This window comes from Lactuca serriola, chromosome 3 (assembly GCF_051521515.1).
Source record: "Lactuca serriola cultivar US96UC23 chromosome 3, Lser_US96UC23_V15, whole genome shotgun sequence".
Taxonomy (NCBI): domain Eukaryota; kingdom Viridiplantae; phylum Streptophyta; class Magnoliopsida; order Asterales; family Asteraceae; genus Lactuca; species Lactuca serriola.
Window position 1 is genome coordinate 86,411,566 of NC_136410.1, and position 21,867 is coordinate 86,433,432.

The following is a 21,867-nucleotide window of genomic DNA, read 5'->3' on the forward strand; positions in this document are numbered from 1 at the left end:
AAATGTAGGGGTATGAACTCACAGTTCTTTGTGCACGTGTTGGTTAGTGAGATTGGAAAGATAACCCTCGAGCTGATGTACGTGGAATTAACGGATTCCTAATGACAATTAAACACATAATTGTATTTAAGATTAGCGGAATCATTAATTTAAAGTGTTAGAAACACTTATTTTTGTGTTAGGAATAGTTATCGAGAGTGTTTGAAGTGAAAGGGTATGTTTTTGGTCAAAGCTAAATCCGAAAACTAGATTCTCGGTCTGGTGAGTTTTCAGCCGCTAACTGGTTTTCGGTCGAGAACTAGTTTTCGTTCGAAATCAGGTGTTCGGTCCTACTGGTGTTTTCGGCCCTTTGAAGATATGAAGGTTGTTCTTGGTGTTCTTGAGGAAAATATGAAGATTTGAAAGTTTCTTCTTGAAGATCTAGGTGTTCTTGGATGATCATTGGGAGAAATTTGGGAGTGTTTTCGAGTGAAATAGTGGAAAAATGATTAAGTTTTCGGATAAAATGAATATATGCTGTTGGATTTTTGGTCAGAGATGGGTTTTCGGCCGAAAGCTATTTTTGGCCAGAGGGTTTTCGGCCGAAAACGCATGGCTGAACGAGTTTTGGTGTTTTTCGAGGGAAAATTTGATTTTTCAAGTGTTTTTGGTTCTGAAACTTATATAAATTTTATTTATAAATTTTCAATGGTTTTCTAACCCTTACGAACTTAACGAAATAAATAAAATTCGAAATTTTATTTAATAGAATTGACTTTTTTTGGGTGGAAAAGTATCAGGTTGTCACAACATCCCCCCTTAAACTCACAATGCAACAACAATAAGCAATGAAAGTTTTTCAAACTGAAAATGAAATCGAGGAGCAGTCAATGGCTTCGTAAGAATATTAGCAATCTGCAAAGTGGAAGGAACATAAGGAAGGGAGATGGTGCCCTTTTGGAGATAATGTCGTGTAAAATGACAATCAATCTCAATGTGTTTTATGCGCTCATGAAACACTGAATTTTTGACAATCATTATCACACACTCGTTTTCATAATACAAAGGGGTAGGTTGAGAGATGTGAACGCCCATATCTGCAAGAAGCCATCACAACCAAACAATATGACAAGTGGCAATAGCCATGTCTCGATACTCAGATTTTATAGAAGACCGAGAGACAACATCTTGTTTATTACTCTTCCATGATATCAATGAATCTGCAATAAAAACACAATACCCATTAGTGGACTTACGATCATAAATATCTATATCCCAATTAGCATCACTATAGGCACGTAGGTCAAGAGCAGATGTAGATGGAAACACAAGGGTGCGGAACTGAGTACCACAAAAATATCTCAAAATACGAAGAGCAACTCCCCAATAAACAGTAGAAAGGGAATGACAAACTGGCTAACCACATGAACTACGTGAGCAATATTCGATCTAGTGACACCCAGGTAAACCAAAGTCTATATAATGGTATGATAAAGGCTTGGATCTAATAAGTGAACACCATCAGTTGTAGAATACTTTTCATTACTCTATATAGGCGTGTTACCTGTCCGATTATTCGTGAGTCGTGCGCGTTCAAACAAATCTAAAATATACTTCATTTGAGATAAAAGATAACCCTTTGGAGACTGAGCAACTTCAAACCCCAAGAAATAACGTAGCAAACCTAAGCCCTTCATAGCAAAATGGTGAGCCAAATCACACTTTAAAGAATCTATATCATCATGATTATCACCAATAATAATCATTTCATCGAAATATAAGGAAAGAATAAACTGACCTGAACTCATACATCGAAGAAATAGAGGCGAGTTATGGTTACTTAGTTGAAAACCAAGCGCGATAATCAACATAGAAAATTTCTCAAACCTAGCATTAGGGGATTGTTTGAGGCCATATAGTTATTTTCGAAGTCGACAAACTTCACGTGGTTGGTGAGCCATACCAGGGGGAGGAGACATGTATACTTCCTCATGAAGATCACCATTCAAGAACGCATTCTTGAGATCCATTTGATAAATCTTCCATTGTCGAATGGAAGAAAATGCAATCAAGGTGCGAATAGTCGTCATTTTTGCAACAAGAGCAAAAGTTTCCTCATAATCCATAACATACTTTTGCACGTACCCTTTCACAAAAGCTTTATAATGATCAAGGACCCATCAGAATTTGTTTTGATTTTATATATCCAATGACAGCCAAACGTGTGCTTTCCGGGTGGAAATGGAATTAGATCCCATGTATGAGTCTGATATAGAGCTGCAAGTTCCTTATCCATAGCGGTCTGCCAAAGGGGATTAGAAATGATTTCTTTGTAGGATGCTGGATTAGAGAGACGATTTGCATTAGAAATAAATGACAAACACTAGTGAGTAAGAGGAATAGACAAAGTCAGGAAGCTTTGTGGACTTCCTATTATGATAAGTCCTCGATGGTGGGGGATCCTGATGATCTACAGGCAGAGGATCAATGACGTGTGGTGGATCTGCAGTAGGTGGTGGATAATTAGCATGTGGTGGATCAGTGGCATGTAGTGGATCATCAATGTCAATACTAAACAGATCAATAGTATGAATCTCCTCTCGAGTTGCATCAGGTGATTAAACAGGAATGCTATAGAACAGAATGTGCCCCGAAAGTGTGACATTGCAAGAGACATAAAATATATGATTTGATGGATCATAACACTTATAACTTTTCTGACCAATACCGTATCCCATAAATACACAAATGGATAATTTTGAAGACAACTTATCTCTGTCTACATGAGGCTTCAAGACAAAATTGGTACACCTAATCACTCAGAATGAAGAATAATGGGGAAGTTGCCCAAACAACATTTGATAAGGTGACTTCCCTGAAGTGTACGCAGTAGGAATGCGATTAATAACGTAAGTGGCCGTATGAAAAACTTCTTCCTAAAACATATTGGGAACTTGAGCATAAAGTAGCAAGGATCCTGCAGTTTCTAGGAGATGTCAATGTTTTTTTTTTCTACAACACCATTCCGCCGAGGGGTGTCTGTACATGATGACTAATGTAAAATGCCATCAGATGCCAATAAATGATTAAAATCATTAGATGTAAATTCCCCTATGAAATCACTCCAAACACATTTTATGACAGCAGAGTATTGAGTCTTGACAAGATATTTGAAGTCACTATATATGGTGAAAAAGTCAGACGTGCGCTTCATAAAATAAACCAACTTATAACAAGCGTAATCATCAATGAATGAAACATAATAGTTAGCTTCTAATTTAGAGGTGATCGGAGATGGACCCACACATCAGAATGCACAATATCAAAGGGAGCAACAGAACAAGTGACACTTTTATTAAGTGGTTAGCAGAAAATTTTGCTATTTACAACCACATAAATTAGAAAATCATCAGTTTTCAAAGAACCTAATACACCAGTGAAAACCAAAAACTATAAACAAGACGCTGACATATGTCAAATCTGTCTCATTCTCAACTGAAGGTGCAACAACAGCGAACTGTGGTGGCCTAAAAGATGGAAACGATGGGCGTGACTAAGACTGTCTAGAAGACTACTTCTGTTGTGATTGTTGAGACTGTGCATGTGATCTCATTTGTTGTTGTTGAAGATTTCTGCTACTTATCAGCAAAGTACAATTTGCCTTCTAGTGGTTCTTCTTCTTAAAGAAATCACACTCATCAAATCCAACTTTGTGACGATTCTGGTTTGAAGAATGAGGTCGTTGTGGAACAGTAAAGATAGCAAGAGTGGCTGTCTTGGGACCTTTGTCAGCATGGGACTTCATATCAGAAATCAACTCGTGAATAACGGAACTAACAGTAGGAAGAGGTGTGTGACACAAGATTGATTCACATAAGCCTTCAAAATCTGAACGCAATGCAATTAAGAACCGAACCAAACGTTGCTTTTCCCTCCTATCAATATAAGTAGAGGTGGCTGACCCGACACGAAATAAACGACTTTGGGTAAGATATTTAAACCCGTTTAAATTAGCGGGTTGACACGACACGACACGAAAATTAAATGGGTAAGGTTAGGGTTGAGAATTTCAACTCGAATATGACTCGAAAATGACCCATTTATTTATATGCACGTTTTTTGAATTATTTAAATAAACTAGAATGATACAAAACCACAACCATAAGTAAAAGAAAACATTCGAATTGAATTGTTTTGTAATGTTGAAATGACTTAGCCTTCTAGATCAAGACCTTGTCATTCGCCTCCCCACTCTCACATCCCCATGACCTTGTCATCCGCCTCCCCAACTCCCACTCTTTTAATTTTGTTATCTGAACTTGCTATGACTTTATCTATTCTGCCTCCAAACTATTAGTTTTTCCTTTCCGCCTACCCAACTCCCACTCTTTCAACATGCTCAATCTTTTAACCTCACATGACATGACATATTTCAAGGTATAGACCTAACCCGAAACCCGACACGAAAATAAACGGGTTGACACGATATGACACGTTAATTAAATGGGTCGGGTTAGGGTCAAACACTTTCAACCTGTTTAGTGTTTCGACACGACACGTACCTGACATGACACGACACGATTGCCACCTCTAAATATAAGGCTTAAAATACTTCAACACATCAGGTTCTGTAAGAGCTAAATGATCCTACAAATTCGACATAGCTGCATTAAAATCCTAAACACTGAGGCTGTTTTGTTGAAGGTATCGAATATTAAACTCTAACTGTTACTACTGTGCAAAATTAGACTGAGTACACATCTTAGCCAAGTGATCCCTAACCTCTTTTGATGTGTCATACTTCGCCAACTGAGTACCAATAGACTCGATAACAAAATTATTAATCCAAGTAATGATCTCGGAGTTATGAGTCTCCCATGAATCCAGTAAGGTTGCATAATTTGCAGCCTTTTTATCTGTTGGTTTCTTCTTGTTGCTGTAACAATCCCCTACATAGTCTTGGCTCGCAAGAAATTCTTCATAACATAACTCCAATAAGCATAGTTCTTGCCATCGAGTTAGACACTAATGGACTGAAGAGAATCATCACTCGGGGCCATATTTCCAATATCAGTCAAACGAGAATAACCAAAAAAACAGTAAATACGAATTGTAGCAGCATCAATCAATATCTTGAAATCAAGAAAACCAACAAACGAAATGAAACCCTCGAAATCGACAAAATGAATAAATCAAATCAAACGGAATACAGAAATAAACAAGAAAACCATACCCTAAATATATCAATTTGCACAACATCGTGCCTGCTACAACTCGCCCCCAAAAATGAAAATACAGATGATCAAACCGAGCTCTGATACCATGTAAACTAAGAAGGCATATAACAGTTAAGGTTTCATATTATTATCAAATGAGAAGTACAAGATACAATGAAAGGAAAAGACATAATACATAGACTAGCTAATTTGTTTTTTCTAGTTAATGGACCAACATAAAACCCAATACAAAATAAATTCCAAAATCTTATTAGGCTAACACAACATATACTAATTCACAAATCACAAAATCTTGTTTTGCCAAATCTACGATAATTTATTGATAAATGTAATATAGATTGTAATTTAGGATTATAATATCTCCTATTTTAATGACTAATTGATTATCCCTAATTCCTTTCTCTCTTATTCATATTCCAAAATTTAGAATATAAGATGTAACTATTTTAAGAGGAGGGCGTAATTAAAAAAAAGGTTGAGAATGAAAGAATGAATATATTTCAAAAGTTAGAATATAAGATGTAACTATTTTAAGATGAGGGTTCAATTGAGAAAAAAAAAAAGTTGAGAATGAGAGAATAAATCTTGACCCCTCATTTCGAATCTGTCTTTTAAACGCTCCAGTGTATCGGACCGACGGAACAAATCATATTCATATATAAATATGTATATGGATATATATTTCATATATGAATAAGTGTATTCATATATGAATACGTACATTCATATATGAATAAATATAAAGGAAGTGATTAGTCATATATGAATATATGAATATGGTGGCGATGGTTGATGGCAGGGGTAACTGTGACGGTTGGTGGCGGAGGTGGTGGTGGCGGAGGTGGCGATGGTGGTGGTTGGTGGCGGAGGGGAGATGGTGGATTCATATATGAATCCACTTACATTTATATTTATATATGAATATTACTCATCTTTCGTTGTACCTGTATAAGGAAACATTTTGCGGCAAAAATAAATGATCCTCATTCTCAACATTTTGTTTTTTCAATCAAACTTATATCACTATTTAGTTGATTAATTGATCGTCCTTAATTTCTTTTTCTTCTATTCATATTCCAAAATTTAGAATATAAAAAGTAAAATAATATATCATTATATATCTTTTTCAACATAAAATAGAAAGAACATAGAAATATATTTTCTTTATTTATTTTTTTAAAACGACAAACTATTTTAGTCTCAATCTAATCCTAAACACCATTTAAGTACACTAATGAACTTAAACCTATAACTTCTTATTTTAGAGATTCAGTGTGTTTACCACTAATCCAGAGACCCTTTGGTATATCTTTTCTTTATCGATCTTTAAAACAAAGAGCTTTGAGAAAACAAGTCGCCAATTTTGACTACTTTGCTCGTGTGGTCTTCTCTGTAGTTGCGGTCATTGGACGAAGGGGTAAGTCCTGGTTGCCACAGCCATCGTCTTGTATCCATTTTGAATCCCTACTCTGTAGTCGTTATTGGTGTGTTTGGCAAATATAACAAATGCATGCAACATAAAATTGCAGACAGCATCACGTATTCACTGATGATTTCTGATATAAGGATAAGCACACTAATTTCTTGATGTTTTCATGCGAATATAAAACTACTTTAAACTCCATTTTGGACTATTGGGATATTTAAACACTGAATATAACAATACGTGTTATATTTTTAATATAGTTTTTTCTTTAATCGTGGACTAAAGATAATAATAGATAAATTGAATAACAAATATCTTGGGTCGGTTCTTTTTATTTTTCTAAATTTGTAAAACAGCGACTCTTTTCCAAAGGAGATACGTATATCATTACTTAAAATTCATTATAGTTGGAAGGTCTTTCTTAGGCAAATTTTTATATATGTAATTGCTAAACATGAAAATATCATATTTATACGGTTAAAACTCTAAATATCATATTTGACCTTATTAATGTATTTTAATATCATATATACCCAAATTTTTATTTATTTATTATTTTTAACATTTAATAATCATTTTTTATATTCTTAAATCATTATAACTAAAGACGGATTTCAACGTACGTGATCATTCTTGCCAAACAACACACAACTTCACTATTCAAAAAGATGGTCATCTTTAATATATATATATATATATATATATATATATATATATATATATATATATATATATATATATATATATATATATATATATATGAATTAAAAGAAAAAATGAATAGATCATAATACCCTTTAATCTTAAATCCCTTTTTGACTACGTGGATGCATAACTCGTATTTATCCCCGCCCCCAAATCTCAAATAGCTTGTGAGTCAATGTCGATCGGAATTGGGAAACCTCTATCCACCTCCCGCGAAAACCGATCAGGTGATGGTTTCAACGTTTGAATGATACAACGGAATTCTGCCTTTGACGGCCCTTCAGGTGCGAAATCTCTGGCAATATCGAATCCTTGTTGGGGTTTTACGACATCATTATCGACACCCATATTGTAGGAACAATTTCTAAAAAGGAAAAGATGTAAATTTCAAATTTCTATGGAATTGAATATGCAAATTCTGAAACATTGTGGAGAATTGAATTGAAAGCCGATGATTCTGAGAACACAATTCTCAATGGAGTTTTAAGTATGTTCTAAGATCGATTTTAATGTCTCTAGTTTCTACTTGCAGGCTAAATGAAATAAGAATCTAAAGGAAAGGAGAGGAGGTGACGAGGGATGTGAAAATGGAGGTGAGATTGATTATAATATGTGTCCTCTTGATGTTATCTACAACAATTTCAATGATGGTCTCCCAGTGGTAAGAATTGACTTGAAAATAGAAAATACGGGTAACACACCAAATCATGTATTACCGTTGAAGCCCTTGAAATTTTAATTATTGCATAATAAGTCCCTTAAGTATGCTGGGCGTACTTCATGAGTACGCTTAGCGTACCATGCACGGATGATCGTGGAGGGCCAACACGCACGCTGGGCGTACCAAAGAGTACGCGGGGCGTACGTGATGGATGTGCAAACCTTATTTCCGGACATGAGACTTATATAAGCATCTTTATCTCATTTTAGCTCCACCCTAATCAGCCTCTTTCACCTTCAAAGGTCCTTGGAAATCCTAAAATCGTTAGAGTGTGTTTTTAATCTTAAGGAGTGCATTTATGGAAATTTTAGCGTTCATTTAAGAAGAAGGAGTTGCTAAGCAAGCTTGGATTGGCATTGGGCTTCAAGAATCTACATCTAGTTCACCTTGGAGAGCTTCTGGAGGTATAAAGCCTTGATCTTGTCATCCTATTCATTAGATCTAGCTAGGGTTTTTCTATTTGGTCCCTTTAGTTGGTTTTGGACCTCCTCTTGAGAGTTGAGCAACTCCATAGGCTAAAATGGTTAAATCTGAGCTTTGTAAGCATGCTAGAGGCATAAAGGTGCTATCTTGGGGAGTATCTAGATTCCATGCATGAGTTTGAATCCTTATATGAAGTCCTAATGTGAAGAATGAAGTTTTTACATCCCATATAGTATGCAAGGGCATAAAGTTGCCAACTTTATGTCCTAAGACGTCTTAATGAGCTTAAATTTGATATTGGACGTTAGAACATCGGGTATTAAGCACTTAATGGAAGAAAGTGCTTAATATGTTTGTACGCCGAACGTAACTTAGAGTACGCAGTGCGTACGACCCAGGGACTCAGTACGCCGCGTGTACTAGGGTGGTAGGGAAGGCGTACGCACAGCAGATGGACTCAGACTTCTTTTGGGCTTGCAAGCTTTTGGGCCCTAATTAGTCATTGGGCCTGATCACGTTTTGAAATTAGTGGGCCAGCTGATCTGTTTTGGGCCATGGATACTTTGGTTGGGCCTTATTGGGCCATGAGGCCCGTTAATGATTTTGGACATGGACTTTGGGCCCATTAGCAAAGGAAGACTCTTTGGGCTATTGTGAAAGGACTTGGGTTTAGGGTTTTCAATTGGATTGTGTTTAGTCCTAACCTTGGGTAATGATATGATTGTTCAGTACGGGTGGTTACAGACTGTTAGGAGAGCAGCTTTTGGATTCTGCAGACAGAGGTGAGTCTTCTCACCATATCAGTGGGTCTAAGGCACCAAGGCCGGCCTATTTAATGTTATATGGATCGATAGTTGGTTATATGATATGTCGCTAGGACATATGTATTAAAGTCCGCAAGGAGTTCCCGTGGCAGTATATTAAAGACCATGAGGAGGTTCCCATGGCATTTAGTATAAGTCCTTGGAAGGTTTCCACGGCTAGCAAGTATGTTTATTTGTTTAGCTCGTATGATATTCCCATGATTAGTGTAGACCATGTGGAGGTTCCCTCGACAATTAGCCAAGACCACGTGGGGGTTCCAGTGACGGCTAGTAAGACCACATGGGGGTTTCCCGTGGCACTTGCTGTAAGACCTTCGAAGGTTTCCATGACATCCTTATATGTTTATATGCATGACTTATGTGATATATGTAGCTTTATAGCTAATATGATATGTGTTATGTGGATTATGTGTGGGGTATGCTATGGGGAACTTACTAAGCATTAGCTTATAGCATGTTGATTTGTTTTAGGTACATCTTAGCCTAAGGGTAAAGGCAAGGCTTGATGGTGCACGTGTACTCTTCAATATTTGTTTAGATGAGACACTCTAATGTTTTGAATGAAATGTTAATGTTATGAATTTTGAAAACGATGATTAATGTTATTTCACATTTTATGAAAATGTTTGGCTATTTAAAAATGAAAATTTATTTTGAAAATTTTGGGTCGTTACAAGTTGGTATCAGAGCCTTGGTTTGAGGGATTTACGCACACCGTCGGGTGTGTCGGGACTCAAACTAAGGAAATGGTAAAAAAAATTCAAAAAAATAAAATAAAAGTTAAAATTTTAAAGAATGGAAAAGAGGGAGTGCAACGTGCGTGATCAGCCGAGCCAAGTAAGTAGTTCCTCAATATGCTAACCATGGTATACTGATATTGGATCTATGATAAACGTATGGATCTTGCTATGTGTATGCTTCAAAAATTGTATATGGTTAGGGCGTAAGGCGCTTATAGCCTTAGAATGATTGATTTGGCCTTATTTTCCCGTTCCTCGTATGGTTGTGGTTCTAGGGTAGAGTCTATTATTCGAAAGTATATTTGATCCTTTTATGTGTATAATTTGCATGCATAAGGGCAACCTGTTATGATAGGTATGATTGTGTGGGAAGAGCAAATCTTAGGGTTGCCTAGGATTTGAGATATGCTGTAGTCTTTGGGATACATTTTATTTTGGGACGAATTGGAGTTATCAGGTAGAGCCTTGGGGAAGGTACATGTAGGTGTGGAAGGTAGTATTGGGCCCGTACTACCGAAAGCACATGACCTGTACCTGAACCAATGTTAGACCTGGAAGCTCTAAGGAGGACCGGTGTGGGAGGATCCCCTCTATTGACATTCAGATCATTATGTTTTGTGGTATTGCAGTATAATATGGTGGTGACACGGTTCAGAGTAGGGGGATCATGATCAGGATCGGGGTCTGGATCTGGGTCGGGTGACACTACCGAGCCCATTGATGAGAGGCTGCATGAGCTCATCGCAACTGAGGTTACTAGGGGCATCCTTGTTGCCACCCTATTTATCTTTGGGACGGTCAAGGAGGGTATGATGGAGATTATGGAGGAGAGGCTCAGGGCATTCAGAGCCGAGATTGCTGCGGGCCAGGTCAGGGCCCGAACTCCCTCGTTCCGGGAGTTCAAGGTGTGTAGGGCGCTAGAGTTTTTCAGGGTTAGGGAACCCATTGTCAGCCGATGTTGGGTGACGGATATAGAGAATGCCCAACGCACAAGTTCTTGCCCAGATGCGGAAAAGGTGGGTTATGCTTCATGTATGCTGAGAGACAGAGCCCGGGACTGGTGGGGAGAGGTGACTAGTCAGGTGGGAGCAGCCAGTGTGGCTGAGATGACATGGGTTGAGTTTGTTCGACGATTTGATTCTGAGTTTGCACCACCTATTGAGGTGCAACAGCTAGTGAGGGAGTTTCATGACCTACAACAGATCACCGAGACTGTGGCGGGGATCACCGCCAAGTTTCGCGAACGAGCATTGTTGATCCCACAATATGCTACCAATGAGGACATGAGGAGGACGAGGTATCATTCCATGCTGAGGGATGATATCCGGGAGTTTGTGAGCTTTAAAGGGTGCAAAACCCTGAATGAGATGGTGGAGAAGGCCCATGAATGGGAGATGGAGTTAGACTTCTGCACCAAGCGGAAGCCAGAGCTGGTTCAGGCGGATAAGAGTCAGGCTAAAAAACTTAAGACCTCTGACTCTTCAGGTAGGGGCCAGTAGGGTCGTGGCCGGTGTGCCAAGTGCGGGAAACCGCACAGTGGAGGTTGTCGGGGGTTGGGCCTGGTATGCTATATATGTGGTTAAACGGGTCACACGAGTAGGGATTCCCCCAAGAAGGGCTTGATATGTTTCCGTTACAACCAGACTGGCCATAAAAGGCAGATTGCTTGAGGTTACGGGGAGGAGGAGGAGGAGCAGTGGTGGCGCCTGTGCCCGCCACCGTGAGGATCACTAATGGCTGCTCTTTTAAGGCGGAGACTCCAACAGTGTAGGGCCGTGTATTCCAGTTCACTACCAAGGAGGCTCGGGCAGAGCCAGATCTTGTGGCTGGTACTTATTCTATCTTCCTGCTCTAGATTTTTATTGTATTGCTTATGTTTATATTGTGCTTATGTACCTATGCTCCGTTTTGTTCGATTCGGGAGCTACCCGATCGTTTGTATCTCTTGCACTTAGCAAAAAGTTTTGGGATGCGCTGGGAACTTTGGATTCCCCGCTTGAGGTTGAGATTACGGACGACCGCACCGTGAGTGCGGTGAGGGTGTATCAAGACTGTGTCCTGAATGTTCTTTGGGAGAGGTTTCGTGTTGATCTAGTCCCGATACTGTTGCGAGGGATGAAGGTGATTGTCGGAATGGACTGGTTGGGGGCGAATGGGGCCATGATCGATTGTGAGCACCAGTTGGTGAGGGTTCGAACCCCAAGTGGAGGAGAACTAGTTATTCACGGAGACAGGGCCTCGCAGGGGCCAACGCTCTGTTCAGTTGCGAGGGCTAGGAGATTACTTCATCATGGTTGTTTGGGATTTTTGGTTTATATCTCCAATACGAGGGTTGAGACCACTATAGATGTGGGTAGTGTGCCGCTTGTACAGGAGTTTTGGGACGTCTTTCCTGAGGAGTTACCGGGAGTGCCTCTGGAGAGGCAAGTGGAGTTTTGCATTGATTTGGTGTCGGGTGCCACTCCGATAGCGAAGGCACCGTACCTGCTAGCACCGTCCGAGATGCAGGAGCTATCTACGCAGCTTCGGGAGCTGGTAGACCGAGGGTTTATCCATTCGAGCAGTTCCCCGTGGGGAGCTCCAATCCTGTTCATGAAAAAAGAAGGATGGATCACATAGGACGTGCATTGATTATTGAGAGCTAAACAAGCTAACGGTAAAAAACTGTTATCCGTTACCGAGAATCAATGATTTGTTTGATCAGGTGCAGGGTTTGTCTTGGTTTTCCAAGATTGACCTTCGGTCGGGATACCATTAGATGAGGATATACTGAAGACAACTTTCAGGACTCGGTATAGGCACTATAAGTTTGTGGTGATGCCATTTGGACTCACCAATGCCCCAATAACGTTCATGGATCTCATGAACAGAGTATGCAGACCGATGCTAGATTGGTCGGTGATCATTTTTATTGAGGATATCTTGGTCTATTTTAAGACCAAGGAGCAACATGAGCAGCATCCGAGGGAGGTATTGGAGACACTGAGGGCGGAGAGGCTTTATGGCAAGTTCTCTAAGTGTGATTTTGGTTGTGAGAGTTACAGCTTTTGGGGCACATCCTCAACCAGGAGGACATTTCGGTTGATCTAGCCAAGGTTGAGGTAGTGATGCAGTGGGAAGTACCGAAGAACGCATCCGAGATTAGTAGCTTCTTGGGTTTAGCGGGCTATTACTGGAGACTCATCCAGGATTTCTCCAAGATTGTTGTACCTTGATACGTGCAAATAGCTACACCTACTTTTATATTTGTAACCTAACTATCTTAACTAACTGAATTTCACCTAGGCAGTGTACCTAGTCAAATTATAGAATAGTCGGGTAAGTCAGGTGTTGATCATAGGGAACAGTTTTGACTAATTAATCTATCTACTACTAAATTAACCTAATTACTAACAAAGAAATGGGACTTATCTAAATTTGCAAGTTTAGATGAACTTAACTCTTTAACACAAATTCAATCAATAAACAAAACACTTCTGTTAGTTCGAATCCAGTTTCCCTCAATGGTTTATAAATTAGTTATGACAATTACTGTTAGTTACCAATTAAGATATTATTAGGAATTTAGTTCTAAATCTACTAACATTAATTAATTCATGTAAATCAAAGTAAGTTAACACATAATCAATTATTTAATGGATTGGAGCTATGTAAGATTAATTAACAAAACACAATTATAGTCATAATATGAGTTCTCTAGCACAGCCTAATTTAATAATTAATTGCTTAACTAAGATTGGTTTGATCCTATCTCTAATAATTTAATATTCACTAAATTACCAGGTATTCTAATTCATGCAGATTAATGGTCATCAACTACACAAAATAAGAAATCAAAGCAATCAAATACTAAATCAAACATGCTAGGTTCAATCAATCCAACACAAGTCTTAACCAACAAATAAATCAAAGCTAAGGTATTACACCATGAGTTCCGGCTTCATCTAGCTAACAAAAGCAGCTAGATTTAGATGGACATACTAGCTAACAAAAAAAAAATAAGACATATTCAAAGACATAATTAAAGTGTACCAAATTCTTAAACTAATATGCACTTCTCCTCTCCTTGGATGCTAATAGCCAATTCCAAAACTTTTCTCGTTCTGAAAATTGTCTCCAGGAACCCTCAAAGCAGCCAAAAAGTCTCCAAAGTCGTAATGAGCAAGGATATATCTATATATATATATACATACATATATATATATATATATATATATATATATATATAGTTTCTCAAAATTTCCGCTTCACGTCGTGAATAATTCATTCACGTCGTGAATTAGGAGAAATCCTTATCGGGCAAGGATTATTACTTCGCGCGTACTTATCTTCCAGAATTCTCATGTCACGTTGTGAACTTGTGGTTCACGTCATGAATGTAGCTAATTTCATGGGTTTCTTCTTCTTTTATTCTCCAAGCCTCCAAAGTTCCATTTTTTGTCGTTTTTAGTCCTTATCCTTCAAAAATGCTTCTACTTGGATGCAAAGAACAATTTATCCTCATAAATACCATTATTTAATGCAAATAACCAAAATATTAATAAAAATGTAAATAAATATTGCCTAAAAACATGTACAAATATGGAAATATCATACCTCTAACCCGCTTAACTAAGAAGAATGTGACATTTCGGTAGGGTATGGATCAACAGTTGGCTTTTGAGACCCTGAGACAGAGGTTATGCGAGGCTCTGATTCTAGTACTACCTGAGGGATTAGATGATTTGGTAGTGTATTGTGATGCTTCGATTTCAGGGTTAGGCACATTAATGATGTATATGGGACATGTGATAGCTAACGCCTCGAGGCAGTTGAAGCCTCATGAGGCGAATTACCCCACCCATGACTTGGAACTGGGGGCGGTGGTGTTTGCCCTCAAGATTTGGAGGCACTACTTGTATGGAGTGCGGTGCACTATTTATACTGATCATAAGAGTTTGAAGTATTTGATGGATCATCAGAACCTCAACATGCGGCAAAGGAGGTGGTTGGACGTGCTGAAGGACTATGATTACAAGATCTTGTATCATCCAGGGAAGGCCAACATGGCAGCCGATGCTTTGAGCCGCATAACGACAGGCTCCCTAATTTGGAACGTTTGTCTGAGGATGACAGTGATCTCTCCATTGTTGGATATGATCAAGGAGGCACAAGTGGAAGGTTTGAAGAAGGAGAATTGGAAGTTAGAGCAGATACGGGGACAAATTCCTTTGTTTATCCGGAATGGTCAGGGTCTCCTGACCCATTGTGGTTGAGTGTGGGTCCCAGCATTTGGGGGAGTGAGGCAGAATATTTTGGAGGAGGTGCATAAGTCCAAGTTCTTTATATGCCCAGGGCTACAAAAATGTATAAAGACTTGAGGCTGAGTTATTGGTGGCCCTTCTTGAAGCGGGAGATCGTCTGGTTTGTGGAGCGGTGCTTGACCTGCCGAAAGGTCAAGGCCGAGCATCAGCAACCTCGTGGCAAGGTTCAGTCGTTCCCCATTCCTATCTGGAAGTGGGAAGAGATCACTATGGACTTCATCACGAAGTTACCGAGGACAACGAGGGGTGTGGACGCCATATGGGTGATTGTGGACAGGTTGACAAAGAGTGCCCACTTTATTCCGATCTATGAGAGTATATCCACTAAGAAGTTGGTGGATATTTATGTATGAGAGGTGGTGGATAGACACGAGGTGGCAGTGTCGGTAGTCTCTGACAGAGATTTTCGATTGACATCTAGATTCTCGAAGAAGTTCCACAAAGAACTGGGCACTCAGCTGCATTTTAGTATAGCGTACCACACCCAGACAGATGGCCAGAGGGAGAGGACAATCCAAACACTGGAGGATATGGTTTTGGGCATGAGTGTTGGATTTTGGGGGTAGTTGGGACATATACCTCCCGTTGGTAGAGTTTTCATACAATAACAGTTACCATGCCAATATTGACCAAGCTCCATTTGAGATGTGGTATAGTCAGAAGTATAAGACCCCAGTTTGTTCGGGTGAGGTCGGACACCGGGTCATGGGGAGCACGAAGGTACTACTCAAGACTACCGGGCTGATTCAGCAGGTGCACGACCGGATGCGAATCACATAGAGCCGTCAGAAAAGCTATGATGACCGGAAGCGATCAGATCTTGAGTTCAAGGTTGGGGACTTCGTGTTACTAAAGGTGTCTCCATGGAAGGGAGTCATTAGGTTTCGGAAGAGAGGAAAGTTCAGACCTTGATACATTGGACCGTTCAGGATTACAACCCGAGTGGGGAAGGTGGTCTATCGTTTGGATCTGCCGGATGAACTTAGCCAGATACACAACACCTTCCATGTGTCCCGACTTTGGAAGTGTGTCACAGACGAGGCCGCAGTCGTTTCTCTGGACGATATTCAGGTGGACGAGATCCTAAACTACATTGAGAGGCTTGTTGTAATTTTGGATAGGAGGACCAAGGTTCTTTGGAACAAGGAAGTGAAGCTTGTAAAGGTGAAATGGTAGCACCAAAGGGTCTCCGAATGGACATGGGAGTCGGAGGATGCGATACAGGAGCATTACCCTGATCTATTTGCATCTACGGACTTTGAGGACGAAGTATAGTTCAAGTGGGGGAGAGTTGTAACACTCTGGGCTGATTCAGCAGGTGCGTGACCAGATGCGATTTGGGCAAAGCCATCAGAAAAGCTATGATGACCGCCAGTGATCGGATCTTGAGTTCCGGGGGACTTCATCTTACTAAAGGTGTCGTCATGGAAGGGAGTCATCAGGTTTCAGAAGAGAGGAAAGTTTAGACCTTGATACACTGAACCGTTCAGGATTACGGCCCGGGTGGGCAAGGTGGCCTATCGTTTGGATCTGCCAGATTAACTTAGCCAGATACACAACACCTTCCATGTGTCCCAACTTCGGAAGAGTGTCACAGACGAGGCCACGGTTGTTTCTCTGGGCGACATTTAGGTGGACAAGAGCTAAAACTACATTGAGAGGCCTGTTGTGATTTTGGATAGGAGGACCAAGGATCTTCGGAACAAGGAATTGAAGCTTGTAAAGGTGCAATGGCAGCACCGAAGGGGCTCCGAATGGACATGCGAGCCGGAGGATGAGATACGGGAGCACTACCCCGATGTATTTGCATCTACAGTCTTTGAGGATGAAGCTTAGTTCAAGTGGGGGAGAGTTGTAACACTCCAAATCAGGTATTACCGACGAATCCCTTGAAATTTTAATTATTGCATAATAAGTCCCTTAAGTACGTTGGGCGTACTTCATGAGTACGCTTAGCGTACCATGAATGGATGATCGCAGAGTGCCAGCACGTAGGTTAGGCGTACCAAAGAGTACGTGAGGCGTACGTGATGGATGTGTAAACCCTAATTTCTAGACTTGAGACCTATATAAGCATCCATATCTCATTTAAGCTCCACCCTAATCAGCCTCTTTCACCTTCAAACGTCCCTGGAAACCCTAAAATCATTAGAGTGTGTTTTTGAGCTTAAGGAGTGCATTTATGGCCATTTTAGTGTCCATTAAGTAGAAGGAGTTGCTAAGCAAGCTTGGTGTCACAACTAGAAATTTTGTGTCATGTAATCTATACACCCAAGTTAAATGTAGAAATCAAAAACTCAAGGAGCATCTATGATGCTTACTCCATGACATCTAAATTTCAAACAAGTGCGCCATACAAGTGTTACAAATAGTCAATAAGCAATTGGAAACCCTAGAAGTTCTTGTTTAGGTCCATTTTGGACTAGGACTTCCTTATTGGACTCAATGGCCCAATAAGCCTCCAATTTGACTATCATGGGCTTAGAACCTTTAAATGGGCTCTAATTGGACCCACATTCATTCATTTCAACATTTTGGGCCATATTGGGCCTAGAATGAAATAAATTAAATATTATGAATCATAATTAACTCAAACTAGCCCAACAAAGTGTAAAAATCATATTATATTTTTTTGGGTCAAAAATCATCCAACTTAACTCCTATATGGGCTTAGGGGCAATAAAGCCCAAAAACTCTTTTTTCCTTTCTATATTCTCGGCCCAAGGCCCAAATCCAAGAAGAGAAGAGGGGTTTGACTTTCTCATGCCACCTCACTTTTGCATGGGGGATATCCAAGCCTTTTACACTCCAAACATCCATACAATCTCATTCTTCCATGCAAACATCACCTCAAGGTCTCTTCTTCTCTCTCTCCCTCTCCCTTCTTGTTTCGGCCGAGAGTAACCCACACACACACACCTCACAAACTCTCTCTAAATTACTTAAGAAATCATCCCCTCTCTCCATTCAAAAATGTCGAAAATTTGGCTTGAAGCCTAAGGATCATCATAAAGAAATTCATCATCCAAGGTAAGTTAATGTTTAACTTATGATCTAACTCCCTTCACTTCATTAAAATCTCTTCTAAATTCATTCACTCTTATGATCTTGCATCCTAGAGGTCGAAATCTTCATCAAAGGGTGCTAAGGCCAAAAATCACTTCATTTCTTCCATCTTTTCTCCAAAAACCGAAACCACACCCTAAGGTGAGCTTCATACTGCCTATTTTTCTGTTTTATAAGTTTTGTGGGGGGGGGGGGGGGGGAATACAAGTGAAAGTGTAGATCTATATGTATTTGTATGCCTTGTATGATTTCTATGCTTATATGTGTGTTTTTGTGTAATTATGATGTTGGATCTAGTCATAAGCCCCTAAAAATCGAGATATACTTTATGTTAAATGATACTAGCATCAATTATATTTCTACATACAAAGTATTTCAAGAAAAATAGCTAAGTGGCTTAATAACATCTTCTTTGGGCTAAAAACTCAATTTTTGGACACAAAATGTTAAAAATATAAAGTTAAAGGGCCAAAAATGACATATTACGAATTCTGATGGGTGAAATGAGTCAAAACAGTTTCAATAATGTATTTTCTGGAAATATACCCTTTTGGAGGATTAAAAATATAAATCTCAAGCTTAATGGGCGAAAAATGACATTTTCGGCCCAATAGGGCCCAATATGCGAATATTTCCAATTTGAGGGGCTGAAACTGTGTTTTTCTATAAAACAGTGGACTACTAGTGTTCTAAGTCCTTTTCAAAGGTTAAAAATTCTTTTCATAATTAAAAAGGACCAAAGTTGCAAAAATTTTCCAATTTGGGCCAAAAGTGTAAAAATTTCGAAAAAGAGAGGTTACAGCCGAGAAAACTGCATTTTGAGGGACTAAAACTATTTTCAACTAAAAATGTGCTGAAAAATATCAATTTCAATAAGTTTTGGTGTTAGAATGCCAAGAAAAATGGTTTAAGGACTAAACCGTAAATTAATTTATTCAAAGGGTTGAAAAAGTAAATTTACAAAGTAAAGAGGGGCTGTAAACAGAAAATTTCAATGTTAATTCAATACATCCGTTGTGATCAAATATTGACACTGCGACTACCGACGAATTACAATACACAACAACACCAAAAATCGTTATCAAACGAATTGATTCGGTCTCGAATCAATAACAAATCCGAAACTACTAACACGACGACAACTCGATTCATACACGGAAAATTTGGGAATTCAATACACACGTGAGAGTGCACAGACGTCGATACACCATCTTTGGACCCAAAAGTGTAAAATCTTGTTTGTTGGGCCTAGCTAGACCAATGACCTGATCTTTAGGCCCGAAGACATCAACCTTACGAGTTGTTGGGTCTTACATGATCCAACACAGCGTAAAAGGGTTTTCAATGGCAAACGTGCTGCTGGTCCCCAAGGGTCCTTCGGTACTGCTAGCAAAGTCGAGATTTCTCCAATGCGAGTTGGGCTAAGGGCCCTTCGCATTCACTATAGCCTTGAACGACGTAGGGAATTACCGGGGGCTTCACACCTTCTTTTTCCCCTCGGTCGTGGGGCTACATGAGTCCGGGGGGTTGGGTTATGTGAATAAGTGCGAGCGACACCTAAGGGATCGTTTGTACGGTTGTTAACTGGTCGTTTTCATTAACGTACGTTACAACAATTCACAACTCACTGTTAATCCATCGTCTCCGGAGCTTAACGAATACACCTGTCGTAACGAAATAACAACACATAAACTAATTAAAGTAAAGTGATAGGAAAACGTCGGGTTTTCCTAGGGTTTTCAATTACTACACTTTTGAACTACATACCGAGTCTTACAAATCGTATTCTTACATTTATAGAAACAAACAAGCATACTTATGGATCTTCACACCTTTTTGACTATACTATTTTCAGAAAATATCGGATTTTCTGGTGGTTTTCAAACAATACAAAACATTGGATTTCAAACACTACTTATGAACTCACCAACATTTCATATGTTGACGTTTTTCCAAAATACTTGTATTCTCAGGTAACAGATAAAGTGAAGAAAGGATTGTACTCTATGATGTTTTGCGGTTGTTTAATTAACAATGAACAATTTATTTTTGGGCATGTAATATTTTGAGACAGTGTAATGGATGTAAACACTATCAGTTGTAATATTCAAATGTTGGTGACAAATGATGTTATGTTACATGTATATTCATTGTGATGGTATTCAATTGAGTCACAACATCCCTCGGACGTTTCCGCCGTCTGGTTCGGGGGTGTAACAGGTTGGTATCAGAGCTTTGTTTATGGTGAACTAGCATACCGAACCATACATTGATATGCAACTATAAACCAAAAGAGGGACTAACATAACTCTGAACAAAACAAGTAAAATACAATGATAAAACACCTTTGCTTGCATTAGGGATAAGGAACATAACGTCAAACCAAACAAAATAATGCTAGTATCTCGGTTAATTCAGGACTGTTCTTGGTGGTACCAAGGAGTGGATGTAGCCTGATCAACTACATTCTCTCCAAGGTATAACTAACACACGCTCTGATGAGATCGGAATAGCTAGGGAACCTAAAACTATACCCCTTTATCACCAAAAAGAGAGCGTCTAGTTAGCATAAGTCATAGTCAGAATAGTGATGATAGTTTATATTTTCCCCCAGTCGTCATGGAGGAAGAGCAGCAGGGTATCCAGTTCCATCAAGTCCTAGTGGCTCACGGGATGCTTGAGGATGAACCGGAAGAGAATCCAGAGGAAGCACACGACGTCGGACCTGACGAATACATAGACACCGACTACGAATTTGGAGAGACCGACGACGACGTCGAGGAAGGCCAAGTCGGGGACAAGGACCACATCCCGCCGTGTGAGAACGAGGCACAACCAGACCACCCCGCTCCACCAGTGAACCCTCCAAGAGAGAACCGTTCCCCCGAAGCTGAGATCGCTGCACTGCGACAACAGCTGTATGCTATGGAGGCTCGGGCAGTGCGAGCTGAGCATGAGAGGGATGAGGTTATTGGAGACATGACGGAGATGGCTCAGTTACTGGCACAACATTTCGGCATATGACCCCGCCACTACGTAGGACGCAGCTCATCGCGACTAGGGTTAGGCTTATCTTAGTAGGTCGTTAGGAACTATGCTATGTACCTCCGACTCTATGTTTAAGTGACTACACTACTCATAGAGCCGTTATGCTGTCGAACTAGTGTCACTCATGTATGCTCTTACGAGCGAATTTTTCATATATTAAATGCGGATAATATTAGTAAACTTTTACGTGCCTTGTTATGATATTACAAATTGCTATGTGTTGAGAAATCTATGATTGTATGTTGGATGATAGGAATGTTTTAGTACGTACATTGCACCTAGTCAGTAGGGTCACAACCTTCCAGAAACCCCAAACACTCAACATCTTTCCGTTTCATGACAGAAAGATGCCTCGCCGACCTACTCGCGGAAACCCTGGACCAACCCCACCCGAA

At 39.7% G+C, this 21,867-nt stretch overlaps 1 protein-coding gene across 1 annotated transcript; it reads right to left on the reverse strand.

Moving 5' to 3' along the window:
* Positions 1 to 804: 804 nt before the first annotated feature.
* LOC145095479 (uncharacterized) lies at positions 805 to 2,069 on the reverse strand. Its single transcript, XM_079033347.1, has 4 exons — positions 1,943 to 2,069; positions 1,544 to 1,711; positions 1,110 to 1,199; positions 805 to 998 (listed from the first exon to the last, which is right to left on the reverse strand). Exons 1-4 carry the CDS (start codon positions 2,067 to 2,069, stop codon positions 805 to 807), a joined length of 579 nt encoding a protein of 192 aa, XP_078889473.1.
* Positions 2,070 to 21,867: the final 19,798 nt, after the last annotated feature.

Excerpts from the sequence above, each read along its gene's own strand:
- LOC145095479 (XM_079033347.1), bottom strand. The coding sequence starts at position 2,069 with ATGACGACTATTCGCACCTTGATTGCATTTTCTTCCATTCGACAATGG. Across the intron at positions 1,712-1,942 it reads ATACATGTCTCCTCCCCCTG|ATTCTTTAAAGTGTGATTTG; the intron begins GTATGGCTCACC and ends ATGATGATATAG. Across the intron at positions 1,200-1,543 it reads ACTCACGAATAATCGGACAG|ATTCATTGATATCATGGAAG; the intron begins GTAACACGCCTA and ends TTTTTATTGCAG.